The sequence below is a fragment of the Lithobates pipiens genome, unplaced genomic scaffold (genome assembly GCF_037356315.1).
Source record: "Lithobates pipiens isolate NorthernLeopardFrog02 unplaced genomic scaffold, aLitPip1_a1.2 Scaffold_22, whole genome shotgun sequence".
NCBI lineage: Eukaryota > Metazoa > Chordata > Amphibia > Anura > Ranidae > Lithobates > Lithobates pipiens.
The window spans coordinates 26767145-26792162 of record NW_027507784.1 but is presented as its reverse complement, the minus strand read 5'-3'; the positions used below and the strand labels follow the sequence as shown (position 1 = coordinate 26792162).

Here is a 25018-nt window from a genome sequence, read left to right as displayed (position 1 = left end):
ACATCGGACAATTTTGACACATTTTTGTGACCATTGGCATTTATACAGCAATCAGTGCTATAAAATTGCACTTTTTACTGTAAAAATGACACTGGCAGTGAATGGTTTAATCACTAGCTGGCTAGGAAGGGGTTAAGTGTGTCCTAGGAAGTGTTTCTAACTGTTAGGGGGTGTGGCTACGTGTGACACTTTATCACTGATCATAGCTGTGACACTGTCACTAGGCAAAACAGGGAGATGCTTGTTTACATTAGCATCTCCCTGTTCTTCAGCTCCGTGAGGGGATCACGGGTATCCACGTGGACATCGAGTCCGCGGGACCCACGATCCTACTCACGGAGCTCACGGCAGGGTCGTGCATGCGCCGCCGTGACCACACGGTGGCAAATTCAAATACTTGTAAGCCCATTTGCCCAGCTGTGCCATTCTACCGACGTATATGTACGCTCGGTGGTCGGCAAGTGGTTAACCACTTCCGGACCACCGCACGCCGATATACGCCCTAATTTTGAAGAGGAATATGGTTGTAATGCCAGCAGCTGGCTACCATAACCCCCGGTATCCTAGTCAGACACTTGGCCGCACAGCACCTCTCCCCTCCATGTTCCTGCATGAAGAGAGCTGTAAAGGGGAGTTTGTAATTGATATCATATGATTATATCAGACACAGAGAAGGAAGACACTTTATATTGCACAGGCAGTTTTATTTTTTAATCATTTTCTTTGGCAAAGCAACTGAGAACAATTCTGTTCATTCAAAGCACACAGATTTGAAAGAATACAATATGATCAATTTTGATATAAGTTCTTTTATATGGTGTTCAGATACATCGATATCTTCAAATCCAATGGACACTTTTCATGATATAATTTTCATTTATTTTTTAATACAGAAGCCTTGTTTTACAAATAAACATTTAATACAGGGTGATGCAGCAGCCGTTTTCCTTCAGACTATCTCCCCGATCAGACTCTGTATCTCTATCTCTACAGAGCAGGAGAGAGGACATGGAAAGGTAACGGGTACCCCATGGTCAGGCTATGGACATATCATTATTTACATATTTCTAACACCCAATAAATAAGCTTTTTACCACCTCAATACCGCTGTATACGAAAACAATGGAGAGCTACAGTGGTGTGAAAAAGTGTTTGCCCCCTTCCTCATTTCCTGTTCCTTTGCATGTTTGTCACACTTAAGTGTTTCGGAACATCAAACCAATTTAAACAATAGTCAAGGACAACACAAGTAAACACAAAATGCAATTTGTAAATGAAGGTGTTTATTATTAAAGGTGAAAAAAAATCCAAACCATCATGGCCCTGTGTGAAAAAGTGATTACCCCCCTTGTTAAAACATACTATAACTGTGGTTGTCCACACCTGAGTTCAATTTCTCTAGCCACACCCAGGCCTGATTATTGCCACACCTGTTCACAATCAAGGCATCACTTAAATAGGAGCTGCTTGACACAGTAAGGTCCACCAGAAGATCCTTAAAAGCTACACATCATGCCGAGACCCAAAGAAATTCAGGAACAATTGAGAAAGAAAGTAATTGAGATCTATCAGTCTGGAAAGGGTTATAAAGCCATTTCCAAAGCTTTGGGAATCCAGCGAACCACAGTGAGAGCCATTATCCGCAAATGGCGAAGACATGGAACAGTGGTGAACCTTCCCAGGAGTGGCTGGCCGCCCAAAATTACCCCAAGAGCGCAGCGACGACTCATCCAAGAGGTCACAAAAGACCCCACAACAACGTCCAAGGAACTGCAGGCCTCACTTGCCTCAGTTAAGGTCAGCGTTCATGCCTCCACCATCAGGAAAAGACTGGGCAAAAATGGCCTGCATGGCAGAGTTCCAAGGAGAAAACCACTGCTGAGCAAAAAGAACATCAAAGCTCGTCTCAATTTCTCCACAACACATCTTGATGATCCCCAAGACTTTTGGGACAACATTCTGTGGACCGATGAGACAAAAGTGGAACTCTTTGGAAGGTGTGTGTCCAAGTATATCTGGCGTAGAAGGAACACTGCATTTCATAAAAAGAACATTATACCAACAGTAAAATATGGTGGTGGTAGTGTGATGGTCTGGGGCTGTTTTGCTGCTTCAGGACCTGGAAGACTTGCCGTGATAAAAGGAACTATGAATTCTGCTGTCTACCAAAAGATCCTGAAGGAGAATGTCCGACCATCTGTTCGTGTACTCAAGCTGAAACGAACTTGGGTTCTGCAGCAGGACAATGATCCTAAACACAACAGCAAGTCCACCACCGAATGGCTGAAGAAAAACAAAATGAAGACTTTGGAGTGGCCGAGCCAAAGTCCTGACCTGAATCCTATTGAGATGTTGTGGTATGACCTTAAAAAGGCCGTTCATGCTCGAAAACCCTCTAATGTAACTGAATTAGGACAATTCTGCAAAGATGAGTGGGCCAAAATTCCTCCAGGACGCTGTAAAAGCCTCATTGCACGTTATCGCAAACGCTTGGTTGCAGTTGTTGCTGCTAAGGGTGGCCCAACCAGTTATTAGGTTTAGGGGGCAATCACTTTTTCACACAGGGCCATGATGGTTTGGATTTTTTTTCACCTTTAATAATAAACACCTTCATTTACAAATTGCATTTTGTGTTTACTTGTGTTGTCCTTGACTATTGTTTAAATTGGTTTGATGTTCCGAAACACTTAAGTGTGACAAACATGCAAAGGAACAGGAAATGAGGAAGGGGGCAAACACTTTTTCACACCACTGTACATGCTGTTTTTTTTTTTTAATAAAGTTTTACGCATACAGGGGCACCTGGCTGCTGACTTCCCTCCGCGTCTGCAGGCTGCAGCATGTAACTAACTCAGTCTCAGGCAGCTGCCCCGTCTTTCCGGTAGTGTAATTAGAGATGCAGCCCGGCACTGGAGCCATCGCTAGAGGAAGCAGAGTCCTTCCTGTATAGCGCCGCCTCCTGTCACATGGGCAGGGTAAAGTGGATGGAGTCAGGTGTGGAGCCAATGGGGGCAGCAAAATTATGTTTCGCCTAGGGTGTCAAAAATCCTTGCACCAGCCCTGCATGTTGGATTGTCAGTCAAACTATCTCAACACTCAAAAATGTCAATAAATGGGGTATATATACGGGCTGTTACTGGAGAGATTAAACAAGCCCTCACTAACCTCTCTAGCTGCAGGCACTGTGGAGTACTTTATCTGCAACTTTCACAGGAGATCTAGTGATGTTTGTCAAGTTAGATATCAGCACTCTGCTCTCCCCCCCTCTTCCTGTGTGCCTGCTCTGTGTTCACATTACAAAGAAGAAGGCTGAAAACTCACTTCTGGGGGAGGAAGGGGGGAGGAAATTCGAAATAATGTGTTTCCAATAATAATAATAGTTCAAAAAGATCTAGTGAAAATCAAAGCAAACATACTTTTTCTCAGACCTTTAAAGATGAATTACTCCACGATACCAGCAACTAGAGAGGTCAGTAAGGACCCCGTTTTAAAGCACTATAATGCTCGTTACAATATGTAAACTTAAATTTAATGTCCATAGCCTGGCTACAGTTTTACATCAACTTCTCCAATTCATTTCCTATATATGTTAGCTTGAGCTACTGAGCTCCATAAAATAGATTTTTATTTATTTTTTTTATTTATTTTTTAGCAAAGCAGATAAGGATAAACAAGTCAAAATATGAAAGCGAGACTAAAGTTTAAACTACAAAATATTTATATTCAATGTTTTTATTAATAGCAGGCTAAATAATGAAGAAAGAAACACCAACATAACTTTTTATACCAAACAACTCTCCATTTCTTTAAAGCAAAACTCCAGGCAGGTACTGTATAAGAGACACAACGGCAATTAATAAATTAATAAATGTATTTTATTAAATGCAGTCTTTTTGATTTACTATGTCTCCTTCCATCCTCTGCACAGCATTAAATGACTGACTAGCAAAGGGGGGAGCGGGACTGGGAGCCAATCAGGTTTCTGCATGCAAATGTGCTGTCAGTGAACATACCGGTAGGAGAGACCGGAATGAGTGGAGTGATGACCCCTTATGTCTGCTGCTTTTCCTTTTTCTATCCAGTTTGCAGGTTGGAAATTTAACTTAGGGCCAATCAAAGGAGACTAGGAGAGCATCATGGCGCATGGGGATTACTTATCCTAGGGATTGTACTACGTCTGTAGTCTCTGGCCATGATAATGTGATAATGACATTGTCGAAAAGGGGTGGTGCATGGAGTCACCCTAAAATGATATGCCCCCCCTTGAAAAAGTTCTGCGGACGCCCGTGCCTGTGCAAGTATTCTCAACTGGCGAACTGTATTATGTGACAGAGCTTGGGTAATCTCAGGGCTGGATGGACAAAAGTAAGAAAACTTTGGGGGGGGTAAAACATCTACCTCTTTATTTGTTTCATCTGTGTATATAGCTGTGTGCCTGGAGTCGGGCTTTAGAAACACGCTAACTATAGAACAGCAAAGCTAAAATATATATAAAGTACAAAAAAAATAAAAATAAAATCACAAAGCAGATAAAAACTAAGGCCAATACACTTTAGGGCGCTACTGTTAGAACAACAAATATTTCAATGAATAGTTTAGAAGTTGAGTAAATCCTTTTATTGCTGAAAATGATAACTAGCTCCTTCTTTAAAAAGTTAAAGGGTCACCTTTACTTAGAACCCCCAAATATTGTATATATTTTTTGTAGCAGAGACTCTAGAGAATAAAATGGCGGCCGTTGCAATATATTATCTCACACTGTATTTGGTCAGCGGTCTTTCAAATGCAATTTTTTTGGGGGAAAAAATACACTTCAATGAATAAAAAGAAAAAAGCAGTAAAGTTAGCCCCTTTGTTTTTTTTTTTTGATAATCTGTGCGATGATGTTATGCTGAGTAAATAGATACCTACGACTAAGGCTTTTGCCGAAACGCGTCACCTTTATTGTTTTACTGTCACTCTGATGTACTAATAAATGACACTTCAAGGATTACAGTGTTGCCGGATCTTCTTACTATTGTCACGGAGGGATGGGGTGCTTAAAAAAAAAAAAAAAAAATCGTATTTATTTATTTTTTTTATTTTTTATTTTTTACACTGTCCTTTTACATATTTTTTTTATCACTTTTATCGATTTTATTGACATTAATAAGCAGTGACAGGTACTCTTTGTGGAGAGATCTGGGGTCCCCAAATCCCTCCTCTGCACTTGAAAGCATTCAAAACGTCAAGATATGTGTTTTTGCATACTTTTGATTTTTTTTTAACCACTTCAGCCCCAGAAAGATTTAACCCAATCCTGACCAGAGCACTTTTTGAGATCTGGCACTGCGCGGCTTAAACTGACAATTGCGCAGTCGTGCGACGTTGCACCAAAACAAAATTGCTGTCTTTTTTTTCCTCCACAAATAGAGCTTTCTTTTGGTGGTATTTGATCACCTCTGCGGTTTTAATTTTTTGCGCTATAAACAAAAAAAGAGCGATCATTTTGAAAAAATAGCAATATTTTTTACTTTTTGCTATAATAAATATCCCCCAAAAATATATAAAAAAACCAATTGTTTTCCTCAGTTTAGGCCGATACGTATTCTGCTATATATTTTTGGCAAAAACAAAAAACAAAATAAGCATTAATTGAAAAGTTATAGCGTCTACTAAATAGGGGATAGATTTATGTCATTTTTATTGTTATATTTTTTATTAGTAATGGCGGCAATCTGCAATTTTTATCATGACTGCGACATTATGGTGGACACATCGGACACTTTTGACACCATTTTGGGACCACTGGAATTTATACAGCGATCAGTGCTATAAAAATGCACTGATTACTGTGTAAATGACATTGGCAGGGAAGGGGTTAAACACCAGGAGGCGATCAAGGGATTAAGTGTGTCCTAGGAAGTGATTCTAACTGTGGGGGGTGGGCTACCACTGACATGACAGCGATCACTGCACCCGATGACAGGGAGCAGTAGATTTCTGTCATCCTGCTAGGCAGAATGGGGAAATTCCTTGTTTACATAGGCATCTCCCCGTTCTTCTGCTCCATGACACAATCACGGGCCACCGGCCGACATCGAGTCTGTGGGACCAGTGGGCACGGTCACACTGTACGTGGCGGATGTGCGTGCAAATTAAAGGGGGCGTACAGCTACACCCACTTTCCCACCGCTGCCACTGCCATTGTGCTGACGTATATCAGCGTGCGGCGGTCGGCAAGTGGTTAAACTGGCACTGTTGGCTCCCAAGTAAAGTGATGTTGTGGCATCGCTTCCTGGTCACTACATCTGAGACCTGATCAAAGCCGGTTCTACCTTTGTTCGGGCCCCTGGCCAGCCGGCAGGCGTGCTGGCCGGTCGCTCGGGTCTCCCGGTGGGATGGGAGAGCCCGGGTGAGCGGCAGGTGGGGACGTCCCCTCCCGCTGCATGTAATACTTGAAGCCAATGACATGCAGGTACGTGATATGGCGGCATGGTTAAGAGTGTTTTTAAAATATGGACACTTACCTGTCCCGGGCACCTGCGATGTTGGCTCCTTCACCCAAGAGCCGAGTAATGGATCGGCTTCGAGTGCCGACATCGCGGGTGCCCTTGTCGGCACTCGAAGCCGATCTGTCCCTCGGCTCTCGGGTGGGGGCGCCACCATCTTTGGTAAGGGAATCAGGTAGTGAAGCCTCGCGGTTTCACAGCTTGGTTCCCAACTGCACATGTGTGAGTCGCACTGCGCAATCTCACAGGACCCCACTGTCTTCTGACACCTGTGTGTCTCCCAGAAGACAGCGGGTGGGGGGGGCAGAGGAGGCACCGAATATGGCATAGATATCCACGGGTACCCGCGGATATCTATGCCCAGAAGTGGGAGCAAATACCTGGATTAGATAGGTATCTGCTCTCCCCTCCCCCCTGAAAGGTGCCAAATGTGACACCGCCGGGGGGGGGGGGGGGTACCGAAAAGCGGAAGTTCTATTTTTGGGTGGAACTCTGCTTCAAAGAAGAGCTCCATCTTTCAAAATACTTTACATAGTTTGGCCCAAATAAACGAATGTCCCTCACTAACATGTGAGGCCACGGGATGTGTGGTCAAAACTGTATCTAGCTGAGGCCACATAGAGCATACCGCACTGTGTTCCGGGTGTGAGCCAAGACTTCCTGTCTCATATCTAGAACACAGATCGGTCTACAGCAGCGGCGCTCCTCCACTCAGGGTAAGCCATGTATTCTATCAGTGGATGCAAAGCTTCCTCTAAATGCCTGGGTCACAGTTTGTGACATTATCAGCCCACCAGAAGTCTCGGCTCGCACCCAGAACACAGGGCGGTATGCTGTGTGTGGCCGCAGCTACATTCAGTTCATACCGCACATCCAGGTTAGTGAGGGACATAGTTAGTTTGGGCCAGCTTGGCCCAAACAAACTATGTAAAGTATTTTTGGAGTTTGGAGTTCTTCTTTAAGTAAGTGGATGGACTATAGAACACATGTCTAACTGGTGGAAGGAGCATAGTCCTTACAAAAGGGCCCAGTCAGGTGAGGGAGGCATTGTACACTCACTGTAAAAGTCACACTACCACGTTCAAGGTAACAAACCTCTTCCTTGTCACCACTGCTGACTGGTTTTTCACATTTTCCAAGCAGGTCATCATCATATTTATTATCCTCATCCCAAACCTCTACCTTCAAGTTAAATCCTGGACCGAGTTCCAAAACTCCGAGATCATACCGCTTGTTCCATTTTGGATTATCATTGTTCCATATGGTCTCTGTCCGAGCAGAGGGCGCTCCAGGACCCGGTCCAGCACTTATTTTTACATAGGCATCAGTCTTCGAGATGTAGTCACCCCAAAGGCCTGAGGCACGTAGTACAGTGACCACTACTTTGGAAAATCCCCTTTTCGCGGGGCAACAGTTTATATTTTGGCCTCCACGGGTAGGACAAAGGCAGTTGCACTCTTTACCACTACTCTGATGGGAACCTGATGGGCAAGAGCAGCTCTTTTGCAGTGCTCTCTCCAAGATGTACGCACTGATGGCTTTCTGTAGGCTTTGTTTCTGAGGTCTCTTGGCTTCAACCAGGTTGTGGATGGGCTCCAGAGAGTAGGATATGATATCTGGGTCAGTCTTTAGGCTTTCCATCCAGGCCTGGAAAGCTCTTGCATCTGCATTCTTTACATCAAAAGAGAGCTGCACAAATGTGATCTTCCCTCCTCTTACCTAAAATTCACAAAGAAACATTATTTTGCTTATTGTCAGTAAGACATTCTCATGTATCCCATGTATAAGAGTTTCAGGGTTCTGCCCCCCTGTCGGAGCAATTGTATTGAGTCTACATTGTTGCTTCATTGGTGGAATATTCTATGTTTTAGGCAGATTTATGTAGGATATTCTGTACATATAAATATATTGTATTTAATATAGCTGCACTTTACACATCGAAATGGTAGCGTAATGACTCCTAACTATGTTTATTTTATATCCAACTTGTGGGTGAGCATGTCTCGCGCACCTATGCTTGATGTCCCACCACCGCGCTCATGCAAATACACTACAGTGGAGCTGCCACTTAAAGTGAAAGTAAAATGTAAACGTATTTAAATGAAAAATTTGTGGTGTTAATGTCACAATATTAAAGTGAAACAAATGCTAAAACAATTTCAATAACACCATGTGATAGTGAAAATAAACAAAATGACATAAACTACAAATTTGAAAAAACAAAACAAAAAAAGTGAAAAAAAAGTTTTGATTAAAGTCCGTAAAGGTGATGAATTCCAAGTGATTAAAACGGTGACAAATCTTCTAATACTCAAAATTAACTTCCTTTCACTACACTGTATGTGGCAGTGATTCCGCCCCCCTATAAGAAACCCATGAATAAGTCTTGATGACGAAACATGTTGGGGCGTGGCTGTGTGGCAACCATCTGTGACGCATGACGTTTCACTGGATGTGACGTATCGATACTGACGAGTGAGCGTGAAATATAGAGGCTGCATTGTGTCTCTGCCTTGGCCACAATACACTGCTACAGTTTGCTAACAGGAGTTTGGCTTTGATGCTTTTTTGCAATTGAATTGATGTGAGTTTAATGGTTGAAGATTTCGCTTTTTACAATAAATGGTTTTTACGTTATTACACGAAATCTTCAACCATTAAACTCACATCAATTCAATTGCAAAAAAGCATCAAAGTCAAACTCCTGTTAGCGAACTGTAGAGGTGTATTGTGGTCAAGGCGGACACACGATGCAGCCTCTATATTTCACGCTCACTCCTCCGTATCGATACGTCACATCCGGTGAAACGTCATGCGTCACAGATGGTTGCCACACAGCCACGCCCCGACATGTTTCGTCATCAAGACTTATTCATAGGATTCTTAAAGGGAGTGGAATCACTGCCACATACGGTGTGGTGAAAGGAAGTTCATTTTGAGTATTAGAAGATTTGTCACCGGTTTAATCACTTGGAATTCATCCCCTTTACAGACTTTAATTGAAACTTCACTTTTTTTGTTTTTCAAATTTGTAGTATATTTTCACATAGTGTTATTGAAATTGTTTTAGCATTTGTTTGTTCACTTTAGTATTGTGACATTAGCGCCACTATTTTTTCATTTAAATACGTTTATATGTTTACTTTATGCAAGAGGCAGATGCCTTACCTTGTGTTTGTGGCTGGTTGGTTATCTAATGAAACATATCAAAAATGCAGATTTGTCTGACTAGACATGAGAGGGATCATAAAAATCCAGGGGGTGAGTTAATGCAATTTGGTAAGAATGCAATTTGGCCATAAGCAATACAAGAAGTATCTAATGATGACATAAAAGAGGTCTTAAAGGGGTTGTAAAGGTTTGTTTTTTATTTTCTAAATAGGTTCCTTTAAGCTAGTGCATTGTTGGTTTACTTACCTTTTCCTTCGATTTCCCTTCTAAATGTTTTTTTTTTGTCTGAATTTCTCACTTCCTGTTTCTCCTCAGTAAACTTCACACCATTCCCCGAGCGGTGTTTAGTTAGCCAGAACAGCTTACTGAGGAGGAACAGAGTGAACCAACAATGCACTAGCTTAACCCCCCTGACGGTATTCCCGAGTCTGACTCGGGGTGGATTTTTTATACCAAGAGCGGTATCCCCGAGTCAGACTCGGGACTGCATCGCTGGATCCAGGAGGAGGATTACTTACCTTCTCCCTCGGATCCAGCGTTGTCTCCCCGCTGTACGAGCGAGCCGTGTCTCGCTCGATGCATTACATCGCCGATCTCCGTGCCCTGCGAGCGTTGCGACGCACGGGCACGGAGATCGGCGCCAAATTCAAAAAGTGAAACAAACAGTAAACATACAGTATAATGTAATCTTACAGATTACATTGCTATATGTAAATATTTCACATCCCCGTTGTCCCTAGTGGTCTGTCCAGTGTCCTGCATGCAGTTTTATATTATAAAAACTGTTCTTTATGCCTGGAAACTGGAGATTGTCCATAGCAACCAAAACTGTCACTGTACATCAAAAATGATTTTAGACCAGCTAGAAAACAGCGATAATAAATTAGAATCACTCACAGAATTGAGCGATAGCAATTTGTGGGGAGATCCGTCATCAAATACTGAAAAGTAATGACAGTGACAATTCTGCAACTGAGCAAATTTCAGTGTTTTTGATTTGATTACATTATTGAATAATTTTTATTATTGTTATATTATTATTTGGTACAATTATTTATAATTATTTATTATATTATAATTTATGATTTAATTTTTCAAACTTTATCATACCCGGGATGTCTGCTAGACTCTGGTTTGAACAGATTTAAGAGAGTTATTCCTAAGAATTGCAGGACTACAATATAAAACGCCAAATTTTCATGCAAAATAATGGTACCGCTTTTAGCACCTAAAATCCGAAATAATCGTACCGCCAGGGAGGTTAAAAGAACCTATTTAGAAAATAAAAAACAAACCTTTACAAACCCTTTAAGTATTTACTGAGTACTTGTTTATGGTAAATGGCATTTTTCAAAGGGTTACTTGTTTACCTAATTAAAAAACGGTAAATATCTAAACAACTTTAATTCAAGTTTATGCCTGCAATGATCCGAGACCAAGAGCCATTGTTTGTCACACATAAGATGAAAGGTGCAAGTAAAACCAGCCAATCAGATAGCCCTGTGTAGTACCCTATAGTGCTTGAAGTGTAGATAGTTTGTGTGTTTTTTTTTTGGATTGGGTAGAGATCCAGGGAGAGCTGGATGACTTACAAGCAGCATCACTGAGACCTCCTCCCTATTTCCAGAATGTACTGGAATCTTCTAGAAAAATGGGAGGGGGAAGTGTGGTGGAGCTGCTTGGAGTATTCTGAGGGCCCTGACCAACCCCTAACTTGGGCTGGCAGGGGGAAGACCACCTCAAATACTCTGGGCCAGCCCAGCTGGGGAGGAGCGTTCAGATGAAAGCTGGAGATCGAGTGTTAGGCTGTCGTGGCCTTTAAGGGAGCTCCGCAGTCTGGGGGGTAGTGACCTTGGGCCCGGGCTTGGGGTATGGATGGGACCCTCTGGAAACCCATAAAGGTGTCCTGGCCAGGAGGCACTGGGAGCAAGGAGAGGACAGTGGGAGAACACTGCTGGGCAAGTCTCCAGGAGGAACAGAAACAGCCAAGAGGGCTGGTGAGGGACACACAGTCAAGAGGACTGGGAGGCACACCTGAGAGGACTGGGATGGAGCAGTCTGGGATGGGTGCAAAGCCAGTCAGGAGGACTGTGGTGATACGGAAAGTGGAAAGGGGCAGCTGCAGCCAGGAGGACTGGTAATGCCTGAAGAGGTGGTACTGGGAGCAGTAGCCACATATAGGGCAGCTAGCACCAAAGACTTCAATTTTGCTACGCCATAGGGGCCTGCGGTCCCTGGCTGCAAAGGGCATTCAAACTGATCCAGCTGTGATTGTGCTGGGTCTTTAATCTGTGCTAGCTGGTCCTGGGAGTGATAGTCTGCAAGCGAGTGTGTGCTGGAGGTAGAAGAGGAGAGAATGTAGACACGAGGCTATATAGTCCCTACAGAGTTTCATTGATCAAATGGGCATCCAATATGTACCCCTCCCCATCCAAGTTCAATTCCCCCAATAAAAAAACAAACAAAGATGCAGGTTCTAGTGATTGTATCTGAGTGATTGGAAATTTGTGTGCCTGGCTGTGAAGGGTGGGAGACGACCACATTCACCAGTGTCTCTTACGGGCGGTAGTGCTGCACTTACATTTAAGTCAATAGCTAGAAGATGTATATCAAGGAAATATTTTGATCACTGACACAGTTCTTTATGGAAGCACATGTCTAAAATGTAGTATACATTTTTACAGGCATGGAAGCTACCCAGGTGCATATTATAGATCGGACATAAATTCTGGATGGAGTAGTGTCTCTATGCTTGCTATGACATAAAAGGACTAAGTATTTTGAATGGGACTCTGAAGGCTGCTGTTCATTGTATTATATACAAATACTCTGTCATCTGTTCTGGGATCCGATAAATGCTATTTCTCTGGCAAAGAACTTTGTTGCTGCCGAAAATTCATTTTACAATAAAAAATTATGTCATCATCATCATCTCCACAATCGTGTGTGTCTATGACATCTCATCGTTTAGTGTGATGCTAAGCCTAGCCAGTTGAAGAAATTGACCCATGGGGCAAGAAGTATAGATCCAGCCCTAATAATATGTATCATAAACATGTACGGAAAAACAATATATACAGCATATATATATATATATATATATACCACCTATACTTATTCCTATTGTACAACTCACCTCCCAACTCTTCTCGTTGAATGTCTGATAGAAACTCTCTCCCCTGTTGGATTTTCGGCCTAGTTTCTTGCAGCCTTTATATTTTGCATTTGCTTTCCCTTTCCCAGTGACAGAAACTGAGGCCTCAATGCTAAGACAATCCTTCAGCTGGTCCATGGACATGCCATCCATGGTGACTCTACAGGTCTTGATGGCGTTGACCTCTAGCACTTTGCCTCCTACATCTGCTTGGCTGATATAATGAGTGCCGTAGGTACTAATTAGACGTCTGTAGTTAGCTTTAGTTCTGGCATCATAAGTCGGTGGCAGAGACTTCAAGGCCCGTTTTAGTTCTTTGCTCAGTGGAGAGAGGTCTGAAAGTCGTAAGCTGGTAAAGGGACAAATTGAGAGCTTCAAGAAAAAAAAAAACACAGACACATTGTTCCAATCATTTTAACACTTGTATCAGGAGTATCCCTTTGCTTTGTACAGAGATATCATTTTGGATGATGCCCCAAGAGTTTTTTCAACTCTGCCATACCTACTTCAATAGGTACTGGGGGCAGTTGAGTTACTGACTCAATATATTAGTATATTGCTATACTGATCAAATTAGCAAAACCTGTTTTATTGGAAGCAAAATTATTTTGCAGATGGTAAACAGGTCTTTTAAAGTGGTTGTAAACCCTCCCCCACAACTTTGTCCCATGTAAATCAGCATAAAAAACCCTAATGAACACTGCTTGTAGATATTTCCTTACTTGCTTAGTATTGTTGTAATCCTTGTTGTTCTGTAGAATGAAGTCACTGAGCATGCCCAGATCTCCCCTGATTTAAGGCACACTCTCTATGTCTTATCTATCTGTTATCAGGATTTCCTATGGCACAACACTGAACTCTGCTAATCACTCAGAGCTTCCTCCTACACACCATGTGACCATGTGACCTCACATACAGTCTAAACTTGGCCCTTATTGCAGTCTTATCAGCTCAAGCTGATAAGTCTGACAAAGGGAAACATTAGAAATTGGCACAAGTAAATACTATGAAATAAACAAGTAAGCTATGAACAGGGAAGCAGGGTTGCCATAGAAACTTTGGATTGAGAAGGAGGCTTGGTTAACAGTACAGGAAGTGCTCAATGTAAGGGCAGAAATACACTCCACTGTGGACTCAGATAACAATACTTAAGATGGTGCTGCCTAACCCCTGGAAACAAGTTTTTTAAAGTTTCTTTAAACAGTAAGTAATATGCGATTTGCTCTGGATTACAGTGGCTATAGTTTGATAATTACTAATTATAATGGACTAAATGAAATGAAGCATCAGAGTGGGAGAGTTTACTTCTTCTTTAAAGTAGCAAGAGGAGGAACTTTTTGTCATAAATTTTACCAGTTTAATAATGAAAATATGTGTTACATTCAAAGACGTACCTGTAATAGATACAACTCATCTGGTGCTTGATGAAGCTGTAACGGTCTGTGCTGGTCTTAGTCTTAGCAAACTGTGCTACTTTGGAATGAGAACCAGCCATTACCAGTTTGCCAGTCACCCCCTTGTGGGTGAGGTCTAGATCAGCTTGCCAGTCATTCCTCACATCAGATGCAGAATTCTCAGCCAGCGATGCAGAAGATTGGTAGACCTCACTGCCGATCTTCCCAGAGCAGAATGACTGGGGCCTCCAGTCCACCATTGCAAGGGGAAGCTTTTGCCAATTTTTGTTCATATGTGGGTTGCGACAGATAGTGCAGGTGTTGTTCTGTGTAGAAAACGTCTGGAGATCTAGCAGGTAAGCCCTGGTCTGCTTCATGGTCACAATATCAAAGCCTTGACCAATAAGATTGTGACCGGGGACAAAATGGACTTTATCGCATTGTGGCTTTTTGGCAGTCTGGCAGCCGTAGGTGAGTGGGGGGTGAGTTTGGCAGGAGGTAGAGGTGGCAAAGCTTAGAAGAACCAAGATGAGCCACATATTTAGTTGCATTGAAAATGAACCCTGCAGAAAACAGGTAAAAACAAAACCAAAGTTAGATTCCCCATGGATGTGCTCTTTATGATTTACTATACATAAATACAAGTGTATTTTTTCCTTTTATATTCCCGAATATTCAGTTAAAAGATCCACTGGAAACTGGTAATAGGGCTACCGTTCCCTAACAGTTTCCTTAAAGTAATATATGGATAAGCAACTACACACAAAGAAAACAGGAAGATAGCTTATTGCATCGCTCTGGGCTTCACTCAAATTGGAACATATATCATTCATAAAAGCTCCTCTTCCCTGCTGATTGGATAATTTACTGGCAATTTAAAAGTGCTTAGTACGGCTTTCAAGGAGGAACCCCATGTTGAGGAGAAGAAGGGCCTCTTCCCCACAACCCTGGCCCGGTGGTTGTGGGGAGTCTATAGGAATCTGATAGCTCACTTTAACAGTAAGGGGACACACAGATACCACCCCTAACGGGAATGAGTAAGGGGAAACATAATACCCCTACTCATTCACCAAAAAATAAAACAGTAAATAAAAACACTCAATTTCACACAATAAATCATTTTATTAAAAAGAAATGTCCTACAATGTAAATCCCTCATGATGTAGATTGTTGTAAATCATGTTGACTGACGTAAGCCAAAGAACAAAATCAGGCAACCCTAACGTGATGGTGGGCACACGCAATGTAAAGGAAAAAAGGCAGAGACAATAGTGACATCATCATATAAATATGGCCATGGCAATATTTGGTCAATGTTATTATGTTATTGCTCAAATATGGCCGCGTGACCTGAGGACACTACAAGGGAACAGAGCTACTATAACTGTTCCTCCATTGAAAATACATGTAAATTCATTATGTGCGAATGGGGAAAAGAATACCGGTATTTATAGACTATATTTGCTGCAATTCCAATGTGTGAATGCTGAAAATACCACACTATACCACACACAAACACCACACCAGACTGCCTGCTGCACTAACACAGTCCTGCTATAAGACCCCTTTCACATTGGGGCCGCTCCGCGTTAGCGGTAAAGCTCTGCTAGTTTTAGTGGAGCTTTCTGACTGCTAGCGAGGAGCTTTTAGCCGAATAAAGGGTTAAAAGCACCCGTGTGGCGGCGCTGTTGTATCGCTTTTCAGGCGTTTTGGCAGTGCTGCCCATTCATTTGCCCAAAAGACGCTGCTTGCAGGACTTTTTTTCTAATGTTTTGCAAGTGCATCGCCCCAGTGTGAAAGCACTCGGACTTTCACATTGGGGTGACATGAGAGGCGCTATTTCTAGCGCTAAAACGCTTGAAAAACGTCTCCAGTGTGAAAGGAGTCTAAGTCTTTGACCCCCATCTTTACTAGTATGAAAAAATAAAAATTACAGTATATATATATATATATATATATATATATATATATATATATATATATATATATATATATATACACACACACACACATATACATACACACACCATCATTTGTAGACACTCTAATGTTCACGCAAAGCAATTACTATACACTTATTGGGATTTTTGTTTTTACCAAAGACATGCAGCAGAATACATTTTGACCTAAATGTTTGAAAAAAAAATGTAAACATTTTTTTATTGGATATGTTTTATAGCAAAACGTTAAAAACATTGTTTTTTTTATTGGACTAATTGTCATTTATAGCGCAAAAAAAAAACCCCAATAAAAAACGCAGTGGTGATCAAATAGCACCAAAAGAAAGCTCTATTTGTGGGGAAAAAAATAATATAAATATCATCTGTGTACAGTGTTGTATGACTATTTATAAAGAGAATCCCCTGAGGATGGATTTTAATGGCACGTACAACTCAATTAGAAAACGATCAATATTTTATTACATAAAACAAAAATAGTATACAATATACATAAAAAATATATAATATATATATGTATATATATATATATATATATATATATATATATATATATATATATAATATATATTATAATATTTATTATATATATATTATAATATATAATAAAAAAAGTCACTATACCTACACTACCCATGTATAGGTTTGTGTTATTTACATTGTTATAAACAGTGTCTCTATACATCTGTATCCAGATATTTGTTACGTATATTGTATACTATTTTTGTTTTATGTAATAAAATATTGATCGTTTTCTAATTGAGTTGTACGTGCCATTAAAATCCATCCTCAGGGGATTCTCTTTATAAATTATCATTTCGGATGCGGCACAACTAATTTTACACAGCCCTGCCGTACCACAACTTTCCTAGTGTTGCATGACTGAGCAATTACCAGTTAAATTAAGCGCGGTGCTGAATAGCAAGTAATGGCCTGGTCATGAAGGGGGTAAAAACTTCCGGCTGTCAAGCGGTTATGTGGACTACAGAAAATAGCTTGAGATTAGAGGACATAATAAAAGGGCAGGGAGATGTTTTCCTTACAGGAACTGAGAGCAAAATGGGACACATTTAGCCGGGATTTATGGAAATATAGGTATATCCAGCATTTCTGGAGGAACTTAACAAAATCACTTAGTTCAGTAAAATAATTAAATCTGAAGAAATGGCTTCTGGAATTTTGGGTATACCCCTAAATATTCCATATACTATATCTACAGATTGTTATCTTTTTTTTTGGAATCTAGAAATCCTAATTATTGGTCTAAATGGGAACAAAATTTGGATCAGACAGTAACGGAAGTTCAAATGTGTAAAATATTAGGAATTTATATATACAGTGTCTGTAGACTCAAAAGTAAAGGAAATTCATTTTAAACCATTAGCTAGGTCAGCTTTTACAACAGTTACCCCATAGGAACCCTTGAAATTAACTATCAGGTTTTGGTGAACCTTTGCTAAAACCCTTTCATTGGAGGTCAGTGGGGAAAAATTCCCCGCATATTGGTAGCAAGTGGAAAGTATGTCCCTCTTACAGTGGTGGTTAGGGTGATACCTTTATACCAAAGGCAAATAGACCATTGGTTTCTTCCAGCTGGTTCTGCCAAGTGGTGTTGGTTCCAGAACTATGAAGGCACCTTTAAATGAGAGGACAATCAGCTACAGCTCCAGGAACCTCAGGAGGAATCCTGGATGAGAATGGTTGAGCTAAGTGGAATTATGTATCAAGGATGCAGTGCGACGGGAACACACAACTCATATATAATACAAATGCTCAATTATACAAGAATAATGGAGGAATAGAGGAAAATTGCAGAAATGTTTGTGGAGTTGCAATCCATTTGGACCCTCTGCAGTGTCTCTTTCACGATGCAACATGTTTGAGAATGAAATATAGAAGCTCCATGATACAACACATGTTGAATGCAGCTAAGGGCGGCCATAGGTGATATAATTTTGTTTCCTTCCACCACCTGGCCTGGAGGTTACACTGTGATTACTGCTACCTGCTATAGCCGCTACATGAAAAATCTGACATGCTGGTTGTACCCAAGTTGATCAATGGTAAAATCAGCCTGCCCATACAAGGTTTAAATCTTGTCTGGTCCCTGCTGAACTGGCCGAGATTCAAACCATCTATGGTCAAGATTCGAACCATCTCTGGTTAGGATTTGAACCGTCGAAGGTCGGAATTCGAACCGTCGAAGGTCGGGATTCCAACCGTCGAAGGTCTGGATTCTAACCGCCGAAGATCGGGATTCAAACCGCCCAAGGTCGGGATTCAAACCACCTATGGCCGGCTTAAAGAAATTATACCTAAATATTGTAGGACAGATAAATCACCAACAAGTGGGGTGTGGCTAGTGGAAGTAGACCAGATTTGTCTTTTGGAGGACTTGATTAATATTCATAGAGATACTTGTGATAAATTTTATAACGTTTTAATGAATCTAATTGGTGGACTCAAAAGATATATATCACATAAGTACAATCCTCAGAGGTAACATCCCATTATCATTCTATGTAAAACAAGATACCATCCAATGGGGGTGAAGACAAAAAGCAGGGCTATTAAATGTACCTCCATTGAGATGCCTTCACAGATTTGTGTTTCTATGCGCATAGAAGAGAGAATATAAGGCCAGGTGGAAAAGATAAAGTTGATCTTTGGGAGAAGAGGTCAGGGCAGTAATTCTCAACCAAGGTTTTGTAGAACCCTAGGGTTCCTCCAGAGGTTCTTTGGGGTTCTTTGAGCTATGGCTGAATATGACCCATTTGATGGGGTCTGCAAAGTTCTGGGGCCAATGTCACTTGGCAGAACCAGCTACATGACACCAATGATCTTTTTTTTTTTAGCTGTCTACAAAGGTGACATTCTTGAGCACCACTATAAGGGGGCATCCTTCCCACTGGCCAGCTGTAATAAGAGGCACGTAAAAGAGGCATTTTTTCCTACTGACCCCCCCCAATGAGTTGGTTTTAGCAGGGGTTCCCTAAGACCTGGAAATTATTTTATGGGTTCCTTTGGGGTTAAAAAAAAAGGTTGAGAAATACTGGGTAAAGGGTTCTCTTGGGAGAGTGAGGAATGGCCTTGGACCCTTTGCTTTATCTCTAGAAAGACAGGAGCGCGCTTTATCTCGCTTTAATAGTCCGCCGTATAGAAATGTAGTCTAATATGGGCACTGTAATATAATAAGAAAAGTGTCATTAAGATTGGAATAAATTAATTTATAGAAATATAAGTAATACATACGTTTATAGTTCACTTTTTGAGGGATTGGAGATGGAGGGGAAGTTTGAGGGTTTAATGAGTTATTTCAATGTGTGATAGAAAGCAGGAGAGGACATTTACACGATAAGAATTTGAAATATAAGTCCATTTGAAAAACGACCCTCTGAGTCTGTCTTCCCGCATGTGTCATGTCTATGTGTGAGACCATAGAGACGCATTCATGATAATAACAATGCAATCATTTTTTGTAATTAAATGTGCAAAAACAATACAAGTAAAAGATCTAGCAAATGCAAATCAGCAGCAAACAAATGCGGGCTTACAAAAGAGCCTTGCAGCCCAGCAGCAGACAAATGCAACTTTGCAGCAGAGTCTGGAAGCTCAGCAACAAGCCCAGCAGCAATCTGAAGCCCGCTTCATAGACCTGTTACAGAAGCAGGAGCAGAGTTTTCAACAGCAAATAGAGACATTGATACAGCAACGTCCGCAGACCAATGAAGCAAGTGGTTACAATAATACAGCATCCTTTGGTGTGAGCCGTTTACTGACAAAAATGACTGGAGAGGTTGATCCGGAGGTGTTTTTGACCACATTTGAAAGGACTGCTGAAAGGGAAAAGTGGCCTAATGAGCAATGGGCTGGACTGGTGGCCCCTCTGCTAACTGGGGAATCGCAGAAAGCTTATTATGACCTAGAGCCTGACCAAGCAAAAGACTATGTGGTACTAAAAACAGAAATATTGGCACGGCTGGGTGTCACCCTGGCCGTCCGGGCTCAGCGTGTGCATAATTGGACTTTTCAGGTTGGAAAACCCCCCCGGTCTCAAATGTATGATCTCATTCACCTGAGCAGGAAGTGGCTGCAGCCAGAGATTTTTACCGCACTAAACATTGTGGAACGTGTTGTTATGGATCGTTTCCTGAGAGCTCTTCCTACTGCCATCCAAAAATGGGTAAGCCATGGAGATCCAGAAAATGCAGGTAAACTTGTGGATCTGGTTGAGAGGTACTTGGCTACAGAGAACCTGACCACCTCTTCCAGGGACTCACAGACTTTCCACCCTAAGACCAGATCATCCCCAGTGGCGGGTAAGATGACTCCAAGGGGTGAGGGTGGAGAGAGTGAGAGGGTGGGAGTTCTACCTAAGTTCTGGCGGGAGCAGCCCAGGAAGCCCAGGCTGCAAGAGGCAGCGAAAAAGATTATTTGCTACCGCTGCCGCCAAGAGGGACATATTGCAGCCAATTGCCCCGTTGTGGATGAGCCTATGCAATGTGACTTTATAAGGGAGAGACGTCAGTCGCTGTTTGCGACAGTTGCATGCACTGCCATTTGGGGACCTGAGAAACATTTATGTAAAATGTGTATTAATGGTAGAAATGTTGATGTGTTGCTGGATTCAGGTAGCCTGGTAACATTGATAAAAGCTGAATTAGTTACTACAGAGGTCTCTGGGAAGAACAGGGTGGCTGTTATTTGTGTGCATGGGGACACCCGAGAGTATCCTGTAACTTCAGTGTTTTTTGAGACCCCCCAAAGGTAACCTCTCTCATCAGGTGGGGTTAGGGTCTCACTTACCACATGATGCTATTGTGGGAAGGGATTTTCCAAAATTCTGGGAACTCGGGGATTGTCCTGAGCCCCCCACTGGTGCCCCTATAAACCAGGAAGATGACCAGAATTCCTCTGGGAGTGGTGAGGACTCTCCTGAATTTCCCTTATCGGTATTGGCGGGGGAAACTCGAGAAACTGGGGAGGAGCCAACATCCTTAGATGAAAACATGCCATCTGTGGAGTTTTCGGATCTTGAGGTTCACAGGGAAAATTTTGCCACAGAACAGTTAAAAGACCCCACTCTAATAAAGACACGGGAAAATGTGGTGAAAATAGATGGCGAGTTAGTGAACCCAGATAAGACTTGTACTTATCCTTACTTCACTATGGAAAGGGACCTGCTGTATCGAGTGGCTCAAAGGGCAGAAGAAACCATTGAGCAACTTGTAGTGCCCAAACCTTACAGGAAGTTGGTGTTAGAATTGGCTCATGGGCACATTCTGGGAGGTCATCTGGGGACAGAGAAAACCAGAGAGAGGATATTGCAGAGATTCTATTGGCCTGGGGTCATGAAGGAAACAGAAAATTATTGTTCCTCCTGCCCTGTGTGTCAGAAGTCGGCACCTATGCCACATTTCCGTAACCCGCTGGTACCTCTTCCTATCATTGAGGTCCCCTTTGAGAGGATCGCAATGGATTTTAGGCTTGTGCAATTCGTTTCGTAACGAATCGAAATTCGTCCGAATTTAGCCATTTTCGGACATTCGGAAGCATTCGAATTTCCGAACAAAGCAATTACGAATAAAACCGAATCCGAACTAAATTATCATAAATAGCGAATGCCTTCGGCATAATTCGTTAATGCGTTAACGCGGCAACAGCAAGTCGACTTGTGATCGTAATCGCATAACGAATAATTTAATTATATTCGAATCGATTCGTTTTATTCCCTAGTGAGCTACTAACAATTCGAAAGAAATTGATTCATCAGAATGTCCGATAAATTTAATGAAATCATTCATTATGCAAAACCACGAGTCGACTTGGTATTGCATTAGTCCGCGTTAAAGCATCATTCGCTATTTGAGATAATTTTTTTCGGATTCGGTTTTATTCGTAATTGCTTTGAACGGAAATTCGAATGCATCCGAATGTCCGAAAGTTGCAAAATTCAGACGAATTCGAATACATCCGAATGCATCCGAATGTCCAAAAATAGCAAAAATCGGACGAATTTCAATGCGAATGCATTCGTTATTCCGGATATTAGTGAATTACAGTTTTTTAAGCCAATCAGTTGATTCCTAGGGGGCTGGATTACTGGCATGGAGTAATTTACAGTCCAATCAGATGATTTCTTTTGTGCTGGAGGTTGGATTAAGGGCAAAAGGTCACTGCATTGTACATTCCACAACTGAGTGAGAAAGGAAGTTTGAGCAGAGGAGGAGAGAAAATATTTGAGAAGTAGCAGAAGAGAGTCCAGTCTCGTAAAAAATTTTGTCAAGATGGATTCAAGCTCTCAACATGAGGTTCCTCCTCCTGGTACCAGCAGCAGCAGTGACACAGCAACAACAACCGCTACCAGCACTTGTGAGTTTGTACCACCATTGTCTGTGTCATGTATGTCAGCATCTGTATTGCTAGGCCCAGACAGTCATACTTCCACCACCAGTACACAACGTTCCAGTAGGCGTGTTAGGTCTCACAAGAGTACCTTTTCAATGGATAAGCAAATGAAGCAGCAGAAGCAGCTTGCCTGTCCTGTTTCAGTGCCTCAGCCAAAGCGTTCAGGCAGATCTAGCAGCTGCAAAAGGCCTAGCTCTGATAGTGCTATGCTAAGGCCACCCTCCAAACAGAAAAGGTCAGAGAGGGAAACTGTTGGTTCAAAATCCCCTACTAGCAGGGCTGAAAGGTCCTGCTCTGAGACTAGGAAGCAGTCGGCATCTATTGCATGTCGTCGCCTTTTTCAGGATCTTCCCCCAAGAACAACCTGCACAATAACTACTAGTGCCACTGCCAGTTGTGTCACCACCACCTCTGCTATGGGCACTTTGAGAAATGTGGTGACACCAAGTCTTTTTTACAGGAAAGGCCTGACACTACCACCTACACAGGCTTTTGATTCTGAGCATCCGTTTAAGCAGCCTAAAAGTGAAATATTTGAATATGAGCAAGACATTTTGTGCGCTCATAGTTCCACCACCACCACTATTGCTACTCCCATTGGCACCACCATCACCACTGAAAAAATTACATCTACAGGTCATAGAAGTAATGAGGGAGATTTTTTAGTCACATTTCCCATTAGCCATCCGAGAGAAGAGGGAGTTCAGCAGGTCCCCCCAACATCTGATGTTGATAAATCCTCCTTCGCAAACATGGAAGATTCAGATTATACCTTACCTTTTAATCTTGATCAGGAACCAAATATTTATGAGCCAGAATATTCTCCTTCCCATATTAAATTTGATTCTCCACTGTTGTATTCCCCTGAAAGAACGGCACCAGTGGAACCTGCCTCTCCTGTTCCAGTTGAGTCTCCCATAAACATTAGAGCCGCCAGCACAACTGTTAATCATCAAGTAACCTCCTTCACTATCCCCGACATGAGGCCACCTCCCATTTTATCACAAAAACACTGCAGCATAGCAGAGTGCACAGGTCAGGCTACAACCAAAATTAAGCAAGTTGCTCTAGCATCTGCGGCTGAAGAGGAAATTCTCTCTAAAAAATCTTCACCACACAGTGGCAGCACCCGTCGTTCTAAAATTTGGCAATATTTTGTGACAGTTGGTGATGGCCGCACAGCTACATGTAAAATATGCAGCAGAGAAGTCAGCCGTGGGAGACTGTTGGGTCATCTCACGAACACTGGGATGAAGCAACACATGCTTAGCCACCATAGGCCAGTAATGCTGAGGGAAGAAATGGGTGTGTCTCCCCCATCTACCACCACTATTACCAGCAGCAGTGTCAAAGTCACAGCCACTTCTGGAGCTACAGGTCGTAAAATGTTAAACAAATCCATACAGCCCACTATAGAACATTTTGGAGGGATACATTACCGGGGTATGTCAAAACAGCAGTCCCGTAAACTTACACGCCTCATTGGACAACTTATAGCTGTTGGGGGGGCTTCTTTCAGTTTTGTGGAAGGGGAGCCCTTCAAGCAGCTGATGCAGGCTGTGGCACCACAATACCAGGTCCCTTCTCGCACCACATTCAGTAGAACTATAGTGCCCTCGCTGTACCGGTCATGTGTTGGGGTTTTGAAGGATTTGCTGGGGAAGGCTGCTGGCCAATCAGTTCACTTTACAACTGATTTATGGAGTGCTACAAGTGGCCAGCATGCCTTCCTGTCCTTGACTGCCCATTGGTGGCAGCCCAATGAGTCGCAAGATATACAACCACCACCACAAACAATTGCAAGGTCAAGAAAAACCTCAAGTGCTGTGGCTGCTGCCACAGTGCACAAGACAGGATTGCACGCCTTCCTCCTCCATGCTGAGGTGATGGATCAGCAGCACACCTCACAGAATATTCTAAATGCACTTCAGAAAATGATAGGGAGGTGGCTAGGGGGACAGGCAGGCACTAATGTCAAAATGGGATTTGTTGTCAGTGATGGCGGAGCTAACATGACAAAGGCTATCCGTGATGGAAGATTTGTTGGTGCGCGCTGCTGTGCACACATCCTGCATCTAGTCGTTAGGTCTGCTCTTGATGATAACACTAACAGTGGAAGGTTAGCAGCACTTTTAGAGTCGTGCCGCAAAATTGCTGGTCACTTTCACCGTAGTGTGAAGGATAGCCACCTTCTCAGGCAGGAACAGAGAAAGGCAGGCCTTGTGGAGCACTGCCTCAAACAGGATGTTGGAATGAGGTGGAACTCCACCTTACATATGCTAGAGCGTATACTTGAGCAACAGAGGGCAATTCACGCAATGGCATGTGAACATTTTATTGGTATTGCCAGACCACTAGGCAGGGAGGACTGGGTCATGATTGACCAAGTTGTCACAGTGCTCAGGCCTTTTGAGGATGTCACTGACAATTTAAGCCAAGAGA

At 42.3% G+C, this 25018-nt stretch overlaps 1 protein-coding gene across 1 annotated transcript; it reads right to left on the bottom strand.

The window, feature by feature from the left end:
• Positions 1 to 5101: 5101 nt before the first annotated feature.
• Positions 5102 to 14761, bottom strand: LOC143923470 (perforin-1-like). The gene is made up of 3 exons (XM_077447156.1): positions 14211 to 14761; positions 12799 to 13165; positions 5102 to 8210 (listed from the first exon to the last, which is right to left on the bottom strand). Exons 1-3 carry the CDS (start codon positions 14759 to 14761, stop codon positions 7482 to 7484), a joined length of 1647 nt encoding a protein of 548 aa, XP_077303282.1. The 3' UTR covers positions 5102 to 7481.
• Positions 14762 to 25018: the final 10257 nt, after the last annotated feature.

Bases quoted from the DNA above. Each gene is read 5' to 3' on its own strand.
- LOC143923470 (XM_077447156.1), bottom strand. From the start codon at position 14,761: ATGCAACTAAATATGTGGCTCATCTTGGTTCTTCTAAGCTTTGCCACC. The intron at 13,166-14,210 runs GTACGTCTTTGA...TCCCTTTACCAG, and splicing joins ATGAGTTGTATCTATTACAG to CTTACGACTTTCAGACCTCT. The intron at 8,211-12,798 runs GTGAGTTGTACA...TGTGAATTTTAG, and splicing joins TCAACGAGAAGAGTTGGGAG to GTAAGAGGAGGGAAGATCAC.